General features: G+C 41.7%; 1 protein-coding gene across 1 annotated transcript in view; it reads right to left on the reverse strand.

Annotated features, from left to right (window-relative positions):
- LOC124554153 (ankyrin-2-like) overlaps window positions 1-18,091 on the reverse strand; it is a 42,351-nt gene extending 24,260 nt beyond the window's left edge. The window contains exons 1-2 of the mRNA XM_047128220.1: window positions 17,922-18,091; window positions 907-1,486 (exon numbers count right to left, since the gene is read on the reverse strand). Coding sequence (XP_046984176.1) covers window positions 907-1,486; window positions 17,922-18,009 — 668 coding nt within the window. The 5' untranslated portion in view covers window positions 18,010-18,091. The remainder of the gene's footprint in view (window positions 1-906; window positions 1,487-17,921) is intronic.
- Window positions 18,092-18,575: the final 484 nt, after the last annotated feature.

Below are 18,575 nucleotides of genomic sequence, written 5' to 3' on the forward strand. Positions count from 1 at the left end.
GTGTGTCGCTGCGGTCCGGTCCCAGGTCGACGGGCACGTGCACCTTCCGCCGACCACTGGCGACAACATCGATGTACTGTGGAGACCTCACGCCCCACGTGTTGAGCAATTCGGCGGTACGTCCACCAGGCCTCCCGCATGCCCACTATACGCCCTCGCTCAAAGTCCGTCAACAGCACATACGGTTCACGTCCACGCTGTCGCGGCATGCTACCAGTGTTAAAGACTGCAATGGAGCTCCGTATGCCACGGCAAACTGGCTGACACTGACGGCGGCGGTGCACAAATGCTGCGCAGCTAGCGCCATTCGACGGCCAACACCGCGGTTCCTGGTGTGTCCGCTGTGCCGTGCGTGTGATCATTGCTTGTACAGCCCTCTCGCAGTGTCCGGAGCAAGTATGGTGGGTCTGACACACCGGTGTCAATGTGTTCTTTTTTCCATTTCCAGGAGTGTACATTATGACTTTTGAACACTATTGAGGTAAATACACTGTTTGTTCTCTATCAAAATCTTTCATTTGCTAACTATGCCTATCAGTAGTTAGTGCCTTCAGAAGTTTGAATCTTTTATTTAGCTGGCAGTAGTGGCGCTCGCTGTATTGCAGTAGTTCGAGTAACGAACATTTTTGTGAGGTGAGTGATTTGTGAAAGGTATAGGTTAATGTTAGTCAGGGCCATTCTTTTGTAGGGATTTTTGAAAGTCAGATTGCGTAGCGCTAAAAAGATATTGTGTGTCAGTTTAAGCACAGTCATGTATAATTTCTCTAAGGGGACGTTTCAATATGAATAGTAGTGTATTTTATGACGCAGGCACCTCTAATTACACTTAGTGGTGGACATTGTAGGCTTGTCAGTACGCACACTTAGAGCTGTGTAACATAGATGAGCAGCTTGTCTCATGCTTACCTGGTGTCTGTCGGTGTCTCTGCAATCAGGTGAACCAACTCCATAAAAGTTTGTGGGTCGTTGACTACAGCCTCATCCCAGCCCTGCGTCGCCATCACACTGAGCAAGTGGGCCTTTATGAAGGCGACGGCAGCCTGCTTCAGCATGTTAGCGGAGTGCCGAATCGCGAGAACACCTGTGGCTGATGCAGTCTCGACAGACAGCTGTGCGGCCACCTGTTGCTCGCACTGCACCTTCAGTACTGACAAGCCGTATTGGTCAGCGGCGACCAACAGCTGTGGCGCCATGCTGGGCAGCTGTGGGGGCTGGAGGGTGTAGAGGTGTGCCAGCACCTGGCGCAGCACAGGGCCCTCTATGTCGGAGAGTACGAGCTGGCTGCTGCTGGCCTCTAAGGTGAGACGACGGAGCATGCCCGCAAACACGGCGCTCCTGGCGGCCAAGATAGCCCTGTGAGCCACCAGCTGCGTATTGTCCCCGGCCAGCAGAGTCACCACAGCGCCGTCCCCGGCGTCCAGCAGGGCACCCAGATCCACGGCTGTGGCCTCCTCAGCCTCATGAACTCGTCCCACTGTTAGGGCTTCTGGAACATGGTGTCACTCAGCAATCCTTTGCCCTCATACAGTACCCTCTATACTTGTATGAGCCACACAATCAAATCTGTATAAACCTTCAGTTAGGATATTTTTCCAATCACACGCCATTTGCAACAATATGATATACTTTCTGTGTCAGACTGATGCCACAAGCGAATAGATGCAAATCATTAAGAAAAACTGTTTCAGTATGTATGTAATGGAAAATGTTTATTTAAAAAATCATTACACCCACGTTTATTAATGTACAATTCTAAAATTTTCCTTGCATAAAACAAAAGAGCAGTGTTCTAACAGAAAAATATATTGAAATAAGCAGGATTAATATTTTGCCATTAATTTGAATTTTTTATTTTTATTGTTTTCTTATAAAAAGCCATAACTTATATTTTAACCATGCAATTAATCTGAAATGTATAATGTAGTGTTCTAAGAAGGTTATAAGTCCATTGAACCGCAGTTTTGAATCTTATGGTACAAATTGTGTCATTAAGAATGTTTTTAATCTTGCACATCCAAAATTAACTTTTTCTGCATATAATCAACTAAAAATCCGAACGTATTTGTAGGATCTCGAATTTTTTAGTTCCGGGGAAACAGCAGCACGTTGTGAACAGTTCACGAAAATTTCAAAGCCTTAGAGCATATACTTTTTGAGAAAAGACTTCTAATAACGTAAAAATTGTGAAACAGAGAAAATGATGTTCAAAGATTTTCTTCTCATATTTATACATGTAATAAGCTTACCTCAATTTTAAAATCCTCCATACTGATATTCCTCATCCTTCAGGTTTCTCTTCTCTCCTCTTCGAATCTGCCTGGCCTGCATTTGCAGGTAAGACACTGACCTGTTAGCTTTCTCGACAGTGTAAAATGCTTTTCTTGTAAACACATCAAGATCTATACCAACAGTCAACTTCAGTTCTGCAATTATTTCCATTATTGTGACATATAACTGCATAATAGACACCTATGTTGAGTACTTCAAGTCCACAGAATGTCCTTTACGAGCATATAATCCAAATTAAATTATTGAGGCTTTCATTTGCATTTTGTCTCTTTCTATGAAGACACTTCCCCAATAAAGAAGGTTTTGCAACAAACCTCAATGTGGGTTTAAATGCATTCATAACATGTTCTGGTAATGAGTGTTTATATGAATACGACTCAGTTCTGTTGTTTAACGCCGGCTGGAGTGGCCGAGTGGTTCTAGGCGCTACAGTCTGGAGCCGAGCGACCGCTATGGTCGCAGGTTTGAATCCTGCCTCGGGCATAGATGTGTGTGATGTACTTACGTTAGTTAGGTTTAAGTAGTTTTAAGTTCTAGGGGACTGATGACCTCAGAAGTTAAGTCCCATAGTGCTCAGAGCCAATGGAATTGTTGTTTAACAATCGTCTTTTGACACAGATTGTGCATTGGTGCTTCATCAGTGGATAAACTGAGAGCTTGTGTTCTTCATTTCTAGCTAATTCCTCTTTTTTGTTGGTGAACCGATTTCCTTGAAACCTCCGTTTCCTAAACACAATTTTTCCACCACCCATTATGCATAAATTTAGACTTCCACATAAAGGTTTGCGAATTCAACTTTCCACCTACTAATATGTGTTAATATTGTCAAAACGTAAATCAACCACATACAAGCAAGTTTTCAGGCAAAGATATGGATGCCAGCCAAAGATATCGAAAGAAAATATCTTTAACACTGACAAAAATTCCGCTGAAGCAACCAGTTTCCCAATTGTTACGAGAGGTGGGAGTGGTCAGCAGTGCAGATTTAATCAGTTTAACAGTATAAAGGCATTTCTAAAGCTGCTATCATGATAAAATTCGCACACAACATAGATTAAACTGTGTAGATCAAGAAAATGACATTTTTGAAAAAAATCGAAATTTTGGAGCAAAATCTATTACATCTTCCCTTAAAACTCTCCCATTTGTTTGTACATAAAGCCCCAGAAGGAATAGAGACCTCTCGTCGTTAGTGTCTTTCTACAATTACTTGCTCAGAATATCAAAATGGAGATCTATCACAATACTAAGAGCGTCAGAAGGTACTGTATTCATAATTTACTCAACACACAGTCCTGATTTCTAAAGTTATTTAAGACAACAATGATATTTTACGCCTGAAATCTGTATCCCTCTGTCCTTAACTGCTAATCCAACACGTTTCTCTGCTGGAACTGATACCCACAGGGGATCAACTAACTGCTATCACAGTCTGTAATGACTTTCTAGAAACATTACATCAAGGTGGCAGGCATAGCTAGATGGCAACTTCTGACATAGTACAATATCACAAGACCCAACATTGTGTAGAGTAGTAGCACAGTTACAACCCCCACCCACAATGCATAAAATTAAATTTCGTGAGGGATAAAAACAAATGTGCCTAACTGTGTTTCGCTCACAATACTAAATTATTTAAAAAACGTCGCTCTTATTATTACTGCTAACTTTTACTTTCAAATAATAGCATTAACGAATGACACAATGTGGTGAAGATAGAGCTCGTCAAATGGATGTATGAGCTTCATCTTCCACACATAATCCTCGTGCTATACAGAATAGTTTGTACTTTTTGCCATGCACCTACGATAAAGAAATCGAGACATATAAATCACTTATGGTTAAATATCTCATAAAATTTATTGCAGTAGACCAGAAATTTCTTCATTACTCACTTCATAACAATAAACGAAATAAATTAAACTTCAACTCAGTACTTTCTATGTAGTGGCTACTATTCTGTTGTAGGGTGTGTACAGCATTTTATTATTATTATTTGTAGCGTGTAGTCAGACAAAAAGGGTGGCAAGTTGAAATCGTACGGTTTCTAACAGTTCAGAAGTAAGGATTCCAGCAGTCATATGATTTACAAACAATAAGTATAGTGCGCGGTTTATAGCTTGATTCATTTCAAGTAAGGCTGCAGCGAGAGGGTGAAGCGACTGTCATGAGAGAGAGAAGTGGTGTAGAGGAAACATGTTTTCTAACAAGTGCATACTGTCAGTGTAGAGCGTTAGTTAACATTCCATGGAAAATGGCTGTTACAAATAAGAAGTACAAATTGTGTCATTAACTCATTAGTCTGAGTTTTAATAAAGCGTCTACAAAAGCTGAGTATAATTTATGTTTCATCATTTGGAAAACAAAAATTACCAAACAAAATATTCTTCTTTTTAAAGTTTAGTTAATCGCTAAAGATGATGATTTGGTGTGTGTGTATGTGTTTGCGAGTCCTAGCTAGTATCTGGTTGCACTCTGGGAATATGGTCTCAGAAAGTTTGGAAGCTATTACTGTAGGGCGATATGTCAGGGCCAGTTATGGAGAGTATACCACCTTTTCAACTAACATATTTGCCATCATTTCATAAGTGATGTCACGCTACCACATTGTTCCAGATGGCATTGATAACTAATCTTTCTTTATATAAGTTCTTTATTACAAGGTATAATTAGTGCTGAAGATAGTCACAGTTCCAGTTACTACATCAGACGATCAGGTTGATCCTTTAAACGACGTGTTAAATGATTATTATTTATTGCAGTTATTTTGTATCAACTGACTCTGAGAATCCTGAGGAACAAGAAAGCACAAGGGAAAGACAACATTCCTGCTGACTTACTCGAACCTGGAGGAATCGAAATCATAAGTGTGTTATATACTCCTAAGTGTAACATATATGAAGAGGGAAAACTGTCCTTAGATTCTAGAGAAACATCATTATATTAATCCTAAAAGGAGGGATGTCTTAAAATACTAATATTACCGAAGTCTTAGCTTAGTTGGAGATGCCTCATAAAATAAAAGCTTCCATTGTCTTCGAACAGTTGACATAAGATTATCAGAGTCAGCTTCGATTCAGGAAAACCCGAAGTATCGAAGGAGGAATAATATCTTTAAACTTAATTTTAAAATGTAAATACTCAGCTTTTGTAGGTATACAGAAAATGTTTCATAATGTAAAATGGCTAAATAAACTTTGAGTTATAGAAGAAAGTAGGAATATGCACAGACACTGATATGTTCTGTGGAAGCTGTATACAAAAAGAAAGGACTTTTATTGGTGTGCGCTCTACACAGGTTATACACATGTTCAGAAATGAGTCCAGCAAGGAAGTGTGCTACAAACAATTATTCTTAATCTATTCAACGAATATGTAGAAAGTGAGAGAAGTTTTACATATACAGGTAAGCATGGCATATCTGTTTTATCTGAAAGTGAATCCAATCGAGGCACACGCCAGTGGAATCTGAGCGCCCCAGAACCAGAATGCAGTCTCCAAAGTGCTTCTCAAGGACATCAAACGCTCCAGTGCTTCGATATGGGTCAAGCTCATACTTGCACAGATCACATCTTGTCGAAATCACTGCCACTTTCGATAATGGGGATGAAATCATTTTTCAACACCTTCACGTACCATTCTGTAGTCACCAAAGGAATATCCACCGATTATTCGGTGAATGGACATTGCACACAATCTCCTGTTGAGAGTGAAGAGACTTCTAGACCGCCAAATGCAGACTCTCAGTCCCCCAGATGCGCCAATTACGCTTATCGACGAACGCACGCAACATGAAGTTGGCTTAGCCACTAAACCAAACTATATTCACATCAAAGCACTGTTCATCAGTTCTGTAGACAATAGTGTTGGCGAAACACAACCGCTGTTCCATGGCTCTGGGGCTTAATGGTTCTGTGTACAAATGCTAGAAACGTAGGTTTTGCCTTTCCTTACTAAACCATATAATCACAAAAATACGACAGACTCTTGCACTTACATCTTTCACTTTAGGCAAGTACACGTTCTTCAACTTTGGAAGGCAAGACACAATTATGAATGAAAAACGAACGTAGTGATGTGAGTGCAGGACAGGAGAGCATGAGTCTGCTGGAAAACCAGGCTACCACAACTACCCAGTGGTCGCAGGAGCAGCCTTGACGCAACGATTGTCTGTCCTACTTCCATGGATAGCGTTCTTTTACTAATGACAAGAGCTATTGCATAGAGACGGCATTGAAACAGGCGCACAGAATTGACAGACAGGGAGTAGTTCGTAAGAAACACGAGGAGTGAGGGAGGCAGATCGTGTCACTGCCTGTGGGTCCTTTTGGAGGGTGCCAGCTGGCTAGCAACGGCGATGCCTGGACACCTGGAACACTTGGGCGATGGAAGGATGCATGGGGCTGGTCGTTAATTCTTGCTGCTACAATATCTACATAAAAATTTGCGTGATTACTCTGCTACTCACAACAAACTGCCTCGCAGAAGGTTCAATGAACTACCTTCATGCTGTCTCTCTACTGTTCCACTCTCGAAAGGCGCGCAGGAAAAACGAGCACTTACATTTTTTTGTGCGAGCCCCTATTTCTCGTATTTTATCGTGATGATCATTTCTCCCTATGTAGGTGGGCGCCAACAGAATGTTTTCGCAATCAGGGGAGAAAACTGGTGATTGAAATTTCATGAGAAGATCCCGTAGCAACAAAAATGCCTTTGTTAGAATGATTGCCACTCCAATTCACATATCACGTCTGTAGCACTATGTCCCCTACTTCGCGATAATAAAAAATAAGCTGTCCTTCTTTGAACTTTTACGATGTTATCCGTCAGTCCCACCAGATGTGAAACCCACACCACACAGCAATACTCCAGAATAGGGCGAAACTGTTGCAATTTCTAAGTGCTCCGCCAATGAATCGCAGTCTTCGGTTTGCTCTACCCACAACATTATCTGTGTGATCGTTCCAATTTAGGTTATTTGTAATTTTAATCCCTAGGTATTTAGTTGAATTTCCTTACTTCAGTTTTGTGTAACTTATCGCGTAATCGAAATTCAGCGGATTTCTTTTAGTACTAAAGTGAATAACTTCACTCTTCTTCGTCACTTTTCGTACCATACAGCTATCTTACCTAAATTATTTAGCAATTCGTTTTGGTCACCTGATAATTTTTCAAGTCGGTAAGTGGAGGCATCATCTGCAAATAATCTAAAGACGGCTACTCAGACTGTCTCCTATAACGTTAACATAGATCAGAAACAATAGAGGGCCTATAACACTTCCTTGGGGAACGCCAAATATTACTTCTGTTTTACTCGATTACTTTCTATCTATTACTACGAACTGTGACCTTTCTGACAGGAAATCACGAATCCAGTAGCACAACTGAGGCGATATGCCATAGGCACGCAGTTTGGCTAGAAGACGCTTATGAGGAATGGTACCGAAAGTCTTCTGGAAATCTAAAAGTATAGAATCAATATGACATCCCCTGTCACTTTCCCCGCAATCCTCACTACTTCATGAGTATAAACAGCTAGTTTTGTTTCATAAGAACAATATTTTCTGAATCCTAGCTGACTATGTGCCAATAAATCATTTTCTTTGAGGTAATTCATAATGTTCGAACACAGTATATGTTACAAGACCCTACTGGAAATCGACGTTAGTGATATGGGCCTGTAATTCAGCGGATTACTCCTACTTCTCTTTTTGGGTATTGGTGTGACTTGAGCAATTTTCCAGTCTTTAGGTACAGAACTCTCTGTGAGAGAGTGGTTGTATATAATTCCTAAATATGGAGCAATCGCATGAGCGTAATCTGATGGGAACCTGACTGCTATACAATCTGGACCGGAAACCTTGCCTTTATTAATTAATTTAAGCTGCTTTGCTACAACCTGGATGTCTACTTCTATGTTTATCATCTTGGCAGTTGTTATTTATTGGAATTCAGGAATATTTACTTCGTCTTCTTTGGTGAAGAAGTTTCGGAAAACCGTGTTTAATAACTCTGCTTTAGTGGCACTGTCATCAGTGACTTCACCGTTGTTATCGCGCGGTGAAGGTATTGATTGCGTCTTGCCACTGGCGTGCTGTCGCTGTCCTTGATCACTGTCAACTGTCTTCAGTGCGTGATTGGCCGCAGACACGCACTGCTGCTGGAGGAACACCTGTTTCTGGAGCTGAGCCGTGTGCGAAGTCTACGACTATGGAAAGGGGTTGCTTGGACGAAATATGCGCTCGCGTCTACCTGACAGGTAAACGGTTGATAAACGTGGGGTTTGGACTTTTAAGCTGCTGATTCAGAACAACTTACACCATGGGCTTCCCTTGTACACGTAGGCAATATTGAAACAGGTGTACAGAATCACTGCATACACACATACACATCTTTCGTGTATTGCATCTTGGCTTCTCCTTTCACACACGGAAAACGTTTATATTTTGTGTTCTGTCAAACATTTCGGTGGTTATGTCCCCCTCTACACACATCTTACAGTGCTTAGTCATTAAATGTTATTCTATTATGTCTCCCTACGGCCGCCACACCTACAGGAGAGCTGATACACTACTCCCTACTGAGAACGGCAAGCTATACTGCACCACGGTCGTCGTATTCCATGTCAAAACAATTTGGTCGCCACGGAAGAGGGGTTGTAAAGATATTTTTCTCTCTATGCAAGTCTGTCTGGAGACTACAGATTGTGTTCCTCGATACTCAAAATATACTAACAATTCTTCTCTTACGTTCCTCCTTTAGGGTTTCTGCCCCTGGGTGGTCAGCAGAGAACAGGCGATTGCTTCAGTCTACGTCTTTGATTCGTCAGTGAACACTATACTGTTGTGTGTATTTTATTAATTCTCTAGGATTTACCTATAATATCTGGTCTCATTCCTGAATAACGACAGACGTCTCTGCTGTATACATATTACCTCTATGTTTTTACCAGATTTTTCTGACACACAGTTAAAGATTTCTGACACAGAATTTAAAGATTAATAGTATTAACTTTAGTTGTATAGGCATTTAAGTATTTAGGAACCATGTTTAGTTTTTTTATATATTTTACGTACTGCACCGTCGTAATTATACCTCAAAGTGGACTACCCCTGTCACTATAAACTTTCGTTTCGCCTCTACGCATCCACACTTTAGGACCTGAACTCCTGACCACAGGAAGGTACATTTTTAATGACTTGCTTGTGCCATCCGCACTTGCAAATTCTAACATATCTAAAAATATACGCTCTGTAACAGCTATAATTATTAATCTGCAAATGGTGTAAGTACTGATATGGTATTGTTTAGTAGACTGCTCTCAGTCACCGATAGAAATATGTGTACTTATACCCATTGCACCATGTATATCTGTCTACGTAGGAAGGTATATTATTTGGACGTATAAATAACTAAACACGTTAAGCATTTGCATGTTATATACACTGAAGAACCAAAGGAATTTCGTATAGCGCCCCCCCTCCCCCGCCCCCCGATCACGCAGGAGTGCTGCAAGGCGACGTGTGGTATGGACTCCACTTAACACTGAAGTAGTGCTGGAGGGAACTGACACCATGACTCCTGCAGGGTAAGAGTATGAAGAGGTGGAGATCTCTTCCGAAAAGCACATTGCAAGGCATCCCAGATATGCTCGGTAATGTTCATGTCGGGGAGTCTGGTGGCCAGCGGAAGTGTTGAAACTCAGAAGAGTGCTCCTGGAGCCACTCTGTAGCAATTCTGGACGTGTGACGTTTCGCATTGTCCTGCTGGAATTGCCCAAGTCCGTCGGAATGCACAGTGGACACAAATGGATGCAGGTGATCAAGCAGGATGCTTATGTTTGCGTCACCTGCCGGAGTCGTATCTGGACGTATCAGGGGACCCATATCACACCGACAGCATACGCCCCACACCATTACAGAGCCTTCACCAGGTTGATCAGTCTCCTGCCGACATGCAGTATCCACAGATTGATGAGGTTGTTTCCATACTCGTACTCCTCCACCCACTCAATACAATTTGAAACGAGACTCACCCTTCCAGGAAATATGCTTCCAGTCATCAACAGTCCAACCTCAGTGTTGACGGGCCCAGGCGAGGCGCGAAGATTTGTGTCATGCAGCCATCAAGGGTACACGAGTGGGCTTTCGGCTCCGAAAGCCGATATCGATGATGTTTCCTTGAATGGTTTGCATCCTGATTCTTGCTGATGGCCCAGCATTAAAATATACAGCAATTTGCGGAAGCGTTGCACTTTTGTCACTTTCAACGAAATGGTTGTACGGGAAAATCCCCACTTCATCGCTACTTTGGAGATGCTGTGTCCTGTCGCTCCTGCGCCGACAGTAACACCACGGTCAAACTGATTTACATCTTGATAACCTGCCATTGTAGCAGCAGTAACCGAACTAACAACGCTGCCAGACACTTGTTGCCTTTTCAGGTGTTGCCGACCGCATCGCCGTGTTCTACCTGTTTATATGTCTCTGTAATTGAATACGCAGGACTATACCAGTAATCCAGTACGTTCTTTGCGTATTGCCCGTTGGCTTTTCCTTTCACACACTTGTAACAACGCGGAAAACATTCCGGTGGTTATGTAGCTTCGTATTTATATCCAGACATAACTTAGCAAGCTTAGTCATTAAATGTTCTTCTCATTTGTCTTCCTGTGAACACACACGTACTCCTTTAAAAGTACTAATCACAGACAATCGTCTTCTTTTCATATTTATCGCTTGATATACACAGACCAACGCAGTACTTTTATTTCAGCCACGTTAATTACTTAAGACTCGATTTTCGAGTTATACCGAGTACTGGGCATGTGATTCATGCCGCTCAAAACAAAGGAAGTATTTCTGTTTAAATTCTGTGTAGTCAAATATTTTGGTTACTGAATTTTTTCTCCTTTTCTGTCTGGTGCACACACGAATAAATCATGACACTTTTCCATCAGGCCACATGCAGCATTCGTGAAGCATGGATTCGCAAAAACTTAGTACTCAGACTTGTAGCGAACATCCCTGTGCTTTGTGGGTTCAAATCGCTCTGAGCACTATGGGACTTAACTTCTGAGGTCATCAGTCCCCTAGAACTTAGAACTACTTAAACCTAACTAACCTAAGGACATCACACACATCCATGCCCGAGGCAGGATTCGAACCTGCGACCGTAGCGGTCGCGCAGTTCCAGACTGAAGCACCTAGGACCGCTCGGTCACTTCGGCCGGCGCTTTGTTGGTGGTCTCTGAAAATGTGAGACTCATCGGGAACAGCAAACCTTTCAACTTGAACGGCATATCTGCTGGGACCGTTGGGATGTGTCGTAGCAGTATATCTTCTCCTGCCATGTTCCCATTTAACATTGTGGCTTCAATGATATTATCATCGGTTTTTGCAGAAAACGTGGTACCACTGCAAAATCGTAGTTTCTATATGTTTCGAAGAGGAATGACAGCCAAGCAAATCTTCAGATTTAAACCGTGCAGCGAAAGGCCTGGCAAATCAACGAATTCAGGAACTTGATTGAATTTTTAAGAACTTCATTCTGATTCATTGCAGTATCAATGCACAGAAATACAGTCGCTTCGCCTGATACTTTGTTTTAAACGCAGAAGTTGACGGCACTGACATCGATGAATAGGTATGTTTAGGGATCCGTAGTTCATGAACGAACTAGTTGAAATGAACTACTCTTAGAAAAGATCTGTTAGAAGTGTCCTTTCTCTTACTAGCATGTAGTTCGTTTACTTCTGCCTTCCCCTACATATTGGAAATTAGAATCCGTGAGAACGAATTTCCCCTCCCTCGATACTGAGTACAGCCGACTCCCAGGACCTAGGTGTCCTTAGTCCTGACATCCTAATGGTGGACCATTCCGTCAGTTTGTAATCTCACCCCCCCCCTTTCTCTTTCCATTATTATCCACATTAAACAAAGTTTGTTATCAGGATTTGAGACATGCGTAGTTTACAATAATCTTTCTAGTATGCTTAGCGTGCCATGTTGAGTTGGCTCCAGTTCTTCTTGTGTAGGGGTCTGATTCTTGAAGATGTAAATGTCAGATCAGGTCCTCGCAGTTGGTTTAAACGAAATAAATTTGAATGTTGTTGTTGGAAAAATTTTTGTATGTAGATATGTTTTCTCACATTTTAGTATATAATACAGTATTTTGATTTTTGACGTTAAGAAAGCCGAAATTAAATTGTTCGCACAAAAATACATCCCATCACATCATAAGCATGCTTACGACTCTCTTACTCTGAGGAAATAACAATATTCCAAACGTTTTACCACTTTTCTTAACAAATGAATCCCTTGTAGTTTTATTTACATTATTAATTTGGATTATTATTTCATAAATGAATCCAGAAACAAATACAGTAAACAGTTCAGGGTTACATAATTAATTATAGAAATTTTAAGTGTGCCAATAATTAGCAATTTGCAATGTTTGCAAAAAAATTATTTTAGCTATATATCCACAATTAATACGTGTCGGTTATAGCATCAGAACTAAAATATCTTATGAAAATAGTTCCTTTTCGTAAATTTTAGCTCGAAATATAACATACCGTATATAAAATTATCTGAAAGTTTTCCGAAAATCAACTGAGATGATACTGACCTGTCCTAAATTCGGAAAATAATACTGGTATCGACAAATACTGTTGAGGAAAAGGAATGCTAGAGGAGGATACGGTTGGAAGTTCTGTTACTTAAGTTCAGGCTCCATTTCCTAACTGTGCCAACTGCGTAGGATAGAAGAGAGGGACTGTTCCCTTAGTTCACTTACTTCACCTCAGTCTACAGTACCTGTATCTAAACATTTCTTTCCTGTGTTAAGACTTAATTTTAGCGAAATATTTAATAAGAGCGAGTTTTTTTCTATTTCTAGACCTTGTCAGATAAGAAAATTAGAAAGCAGATACTCACTCTTGGTGGCAAGGAGAATACTATCATCTTTAATGCCTCCCACTTCCCGTGTTCCCAAGTAAAGGCCTAGGTTAAAATTAAAAACGCTCAGCCCTTTGTGTCAAAGAGATTGCGTGTAAAAAAGTCCTAGAATATAAAACAACTGTGCAGCAAAACGTTCAACAAATGCATCATGTTGCAGTCACTCATTCATATTCATCTCCAAAGTCAGTTTAGTACATCTTGCCATAATACCGATAGTTGAGAGGTGCTTTCACTTCATCAGTGGCTGCTGAATACTCAGTTTTCGTACGCTGTGTACCATCAGAAAATTATTGGAGGTTGTAGTCGAAAACCAAAATGCGATCAACATTTATCCTCGATAAAAGTTATCGGAGTAGCAACTTCATTCAAAGAAACATTTATCCCATGTTTAATTGTGTATCAATGTCAATAAACGTAAATTTTATCTAATTTTCATAAGTTACCAGTGATGTGTGGTACGTATGTCGTAGAAAATCAGTGTTTGTGTAGCGCTTGTTGTAAGCAACATGTCGTATCCCATTGTCTGCATTCACCGTAAACTAACGGTAACTTTCATTTGGTTTTCGACTACAACCTAATTTCAAGAGATTAGTAGCGTTTATAGAAGGTGCTACCGCAGCTACTCCACACCCGAACAGCTACCTGAGTAGCAGCCTCTGATGTGTACCACACGCCTGACCCATTTGGTGTGTCCCTAGAGTACTCAACCCTAGTATGCAAGTCCAAGATATTTCAGCCTGCTTTGTCACAGACCCCTCGAACTCTGAGTCAGTCGTTCATTCTATTCAGAACGGGAAGTGCATGCTCACTTTTACACTGCTGCAAATTGAGAGTCTCACTGAAATTAGATGAGCTTTCTGAAGGTTCTCTGCCAGTTGAATGATCCAAGTGTGGCCGCAGAGCACAGGCGGCAGCCAGTAGCACCCCACTCCCTCAGAAGATGACTGAATGGCCTCTTCAGCAGGCTGAATAAGGCTGCCAGCCATACACACTGAGTACACTTAGTGTTCCCTCCCATCTCTCTCTTTTTACCATTTCCCTAAGGAATACCTTTACTCGCCATCCATTTGAACTTCCTACTGTTAATAGATCCTACCCTTTTGCGTTTGCCTGTTCTTGACACAGAACATACCATCAGCTGAAGTGAGTCTGAGTGACTCAGTTTCGGTTTCAGTGGAAGACAGCACCTCAGTTTCTTTGGTTAGGGTGATGAGTACCACATGCTGAGTCATCCCTGGTTCCTGCCACCCCTGTACAGGGAGCCTAGTCCTGCCACTGACATGTCGCTCCCACCAAAGTGGATGAATGGTGACAGATCATGTACTTCCTGTACAAGCTGCTGACAGCCAAGTGGATCAGTGAGGACAGGTCATGTACTCCCTGTAGAAGCGACAGCAGGAGATGATAGTAAATCAGGTATTTGTGGCATATCTGATACATGACTGCTGGTAACTCTCCAGGAACACCCATATACAGTAGCTTCCAGGCGACTGATCTTAGCTTATAAACATCAGCAAACTCTTCCCACGTTCGAGGACGGTGTTCACAGCAGGGCTGCAGTGTGTTGTGGATGGCGTAATGTTCTACAGAACAGTAAACAGGTACCATTGAAGTGAGCCTGCAGATTCTTTTTTATGTTCTGGAGCAGTTAAGCTCCAAGTATAGCTAGCCACTGTTAAGATATGAAGCGGTCCGTAGGCAAATCGATGTTTCCAATATAGTTGCAGTAGCACCATCTATAAACGCTACTAATCTCTTGAAATTATTAGAGGTTGTAGTCGAAAACCAAATGAAAGTTATCGTTAGTTTACAGTAAATCCAGACAATGGGATACGACATGTTGCTTACAACAAGCGCTACAAAAACACTGATTTTCTACGACATACGTACCACACAACACTGGTAACTTATGAAAATTAAATAAAATTTACGTTTATTAACATTGATACACAATTAAACATGGGATAAATGTTTCTTTGAATGAAGTTGCTACTCCGATAACTTTTATCGAGGATAAATGTTGATCGCAATTGATGTTATAGCACAAAATACGTTTCTGATGGTACACAGCGTACGAAAACTGAGTATATTGTAGGATTTTAATACAGTTAAGACCAAAAATGTTTAAAATTTATGTGAAGTCTTAGGACGTGACTCTTAGAGGAGAATTTGTCTGTCATATCTGATTTTACTTTGACGTGAAGGAAGTAGAGGAAGTCGGTTTGTAAACGAAATTATGAGTAAATAGGAATGGGAACTGTTAGATTCTCCATTTAGCTGGTTTCGTGTCACATTTTGCAGTTGCCTGTCAAAAATGAACTCTGCAACATCAGAATGTCTCTAAAGGTGCGTTGCTAAACCTTTGCGAAAATTCTGCCGATACGTTCCACAGACAGATTACTTTTATCACTGTAAGGGTCTATGGAATACACAAGGTGATTTTTTTCTACCATGTACAATCTCTAGTGGTTGATCAATTTGAGGATAAGGAACAAAAAAAGTCGAATGATGTCCGGAAATGCATGGGGTCCCTATGCCAGAGACCATTTATTCAGTCATTCTTTGTTACAGAAGCTGCAGTGTAACACCATGCGGCTACAGTTAAAGTATGCATGATATCCTCCTAGAGGGTGATACTGTTTCTCGCACATCATGACCTAGGATGCACGAAGTCATGAAGGACGTACCCGAAATGATCAGACACTAGAGTTGGAAGAAAATGTAATCAGCACTGTGGAAGGCGACCGCCATCTCAGTACCAGGCAGTGAGCCCACCACTACAGGGTAAGCCAGACGACCGTGTGGGACATTCTCCATGACGATTGTTACTACCGTTATCAGTTACAGTGCGTGCAGGACTTATTAACGACAGACTTTCCACATCGGGACAAGTTTTGTCAGTGGTTTCTTCACCAGGTAACCACGATTCCGGGATCTGTGTCATTCATCCTATTCACAGATGACGCAACCTTTACGTGGAATGGTGTCTTCAACTCTCATAACAGCCATCTGTGGGATGGTATGCAGAACGGCCATAACAGCATCGGTGCAGCCGGAATGTGTGGTTCGGGATAACTGGCGGCCATATTTTGGGACCAGTCTTCCATCCACGTCGCCTAATAGGTCCGAACTATCGGCATTACTTGCGGGCGTCTTTCTGGATGAAGTGCTATTGATGATTCTAATGGTTATGTGGCTGCTACATGATGGGGCTCCAGCCCACTTTGCCGATAACGTTCGGACGCATCTCAATCGTGTCTTCCCCGGTTGATGGATTGGAGAAGGTTGTCCATTTGCATGGCCTGTTTGTTCACAGAATCTCAACCGGTGCGGTTTCTGGTTATGGGGCCACCTCAGAAGTATCGTGTACGCAGAGCGCATTCCAGATGTGGAGACACTGGAGCAGCGTATTCATCCTGCCTATGACGCTGTTTGTATGCAGCCTGGCCGGTGCGAGCGTGTGAGACGGAGCACGCTACGGCGCGTATACACGCATAGATTGAGGCACATGGAAAGCATTTTCAGTACATACTGTAACTGTCGCTGCGTGGTACAGTGACTATTAGACTAGTCTTCGTAACAGTGTATGATTGAATAAGTGGTCTCTAGCGTGGAAATCATTCATTTCCGGACGTAAGGTCGTTAGACCTTTGTTGTTCCGCATTCTGTCATCGATCAATCCCCAGAGTTTGTACACGTTGGTAAAAACACCCTGCCGACCGGAGTGGCCGTGCGGTTCTAGGCGCTACAGTCTGGAGCCGAGCGACCGCTACGGTCGCAGGTTCGAATCCTTCCTCGGGCATGGATGTGTGTGATGTCCTTAGGTTAGTTAGGTTTAATTAGTTCTAAGTTCTAGGCGACTGATGACCTCAGAAGTTAAGTCGCATAGTGCTCAGAGCCATTTGAACCACTTGAAAAACACCCTGTATACGCAACATGATGACCAAATGACATTCCAACTGGAGCTTTCTACAATACCAAAGGCAATGATACACTGATACCCAACGATGTTGCGCAGTTCCCTCGCAGTATTCTTACGACTGCCCTGTGGCCCAAAGCAGTTACCCCAACAAGTTCACGCCTGTGTGTACCACGGGTGGGTCGCCCCCGACTCTGCCAGTTATGCTACATGCATAACAATAGCGTCTGACGTACGTATAGCCTATCATGCAGGAGCAACTGAATACAAGTCTGTGTGACCCTTGGACGAGAGAGATTTCTGAACAAATGAGGTATAATTATTTTATATCATCTCTCGCTGTTCTAAAAATAGAACCTCGATATATTCAAGTAGGCTACTAGTTTAGTGTGTTTGAATAAGACAAGCAGGCAACAGGTGTCTCAGGCAGCTGAAGGGAAGCTTGCACACGCCCGCACTCACACGGCGCTGGCGGGGACGTCTCAAACCAGAGATAAGACTACCGTGATTAAATAAACTAGCACCAAAAGAACCACTTGGACCATGAGGTGTTTTTAGTAGTAATGGATGAAACACTTACCTGAGTTGTCGGCTGTTAATCTATGTACGGTGACGTCTGTACACGATTCCGGAAAATAAATTCGTAAAAATCTCAGTGCAAAACTTAAACATTTACTTCATTACTTCACAAAAAAATTGCTGTCCATTATCATACCCAGCCTCATAGGAATCGAAAAAAATTTAATTTTTACCTGTAACGGAAACTGGGCGACTGTAGCCACTACACATGACCACCGCCACAAAAATGCGGATGAACCAACTAGCGTTTCTGCGGAACATCACGGAAGGTCGCAGGTGTCGGGCCAAGTAAAAAACTTTTCCCTCAAAATAACTTTACCGAACTTGCCGTCTGATGAAGAACCTGAAATTTTACAAACAAGTGGAATCACAAAACACAATTCTTTGCAACTACCTGTATAGTAAATAAAGAAGTGTAAATTAATATGAATTACACCATTTTACAAGATGGATATCATTCCGTTGTTCCGAATATACAGTGTGATTCACGAAGGTACGCAAATATTTCAATATGTTATTCTACAAGTAAAACTAAAGAAAAAAGTTCGTGTAAACAAAGGTCCGCAATTGTTCATCTACGGAGTTACGGCTAGTAAAATATTTTGTCTGAAATGTTCCAACTTCGGTAATATGAAGCCATCGCAAAACTGTACGAGGTTACAGTAAAGCACGATTTCCATTTAATTTGTTGTTATTCATCTGGTGAAACTAATAAGAGATGCTCCAGGCGTGTATCTGCAGTAGTTTTTCAGAACATCCAGTGAAGCAACGAAGTAACTTCGTAAAATTTTTAATTTATTACTTGGCCCAATTAGTTTTTTAAATTC

The sequence above is a fragment of the Schistocerca americana genome, chromosome 11 (assembly GCF_021461395.2).
Source record: "Schistocerca americana isolate TAMUIC-IGC-003095 chromosome 11, iqSchAmer2.1, whole genome shotgun sequence".
Lineage (NCBI taxonomy): Eukaryota > Metazoa > Arthropoda > Insecta > Orthoptera > Acrididae > Schistocerca > Schistocerca americana.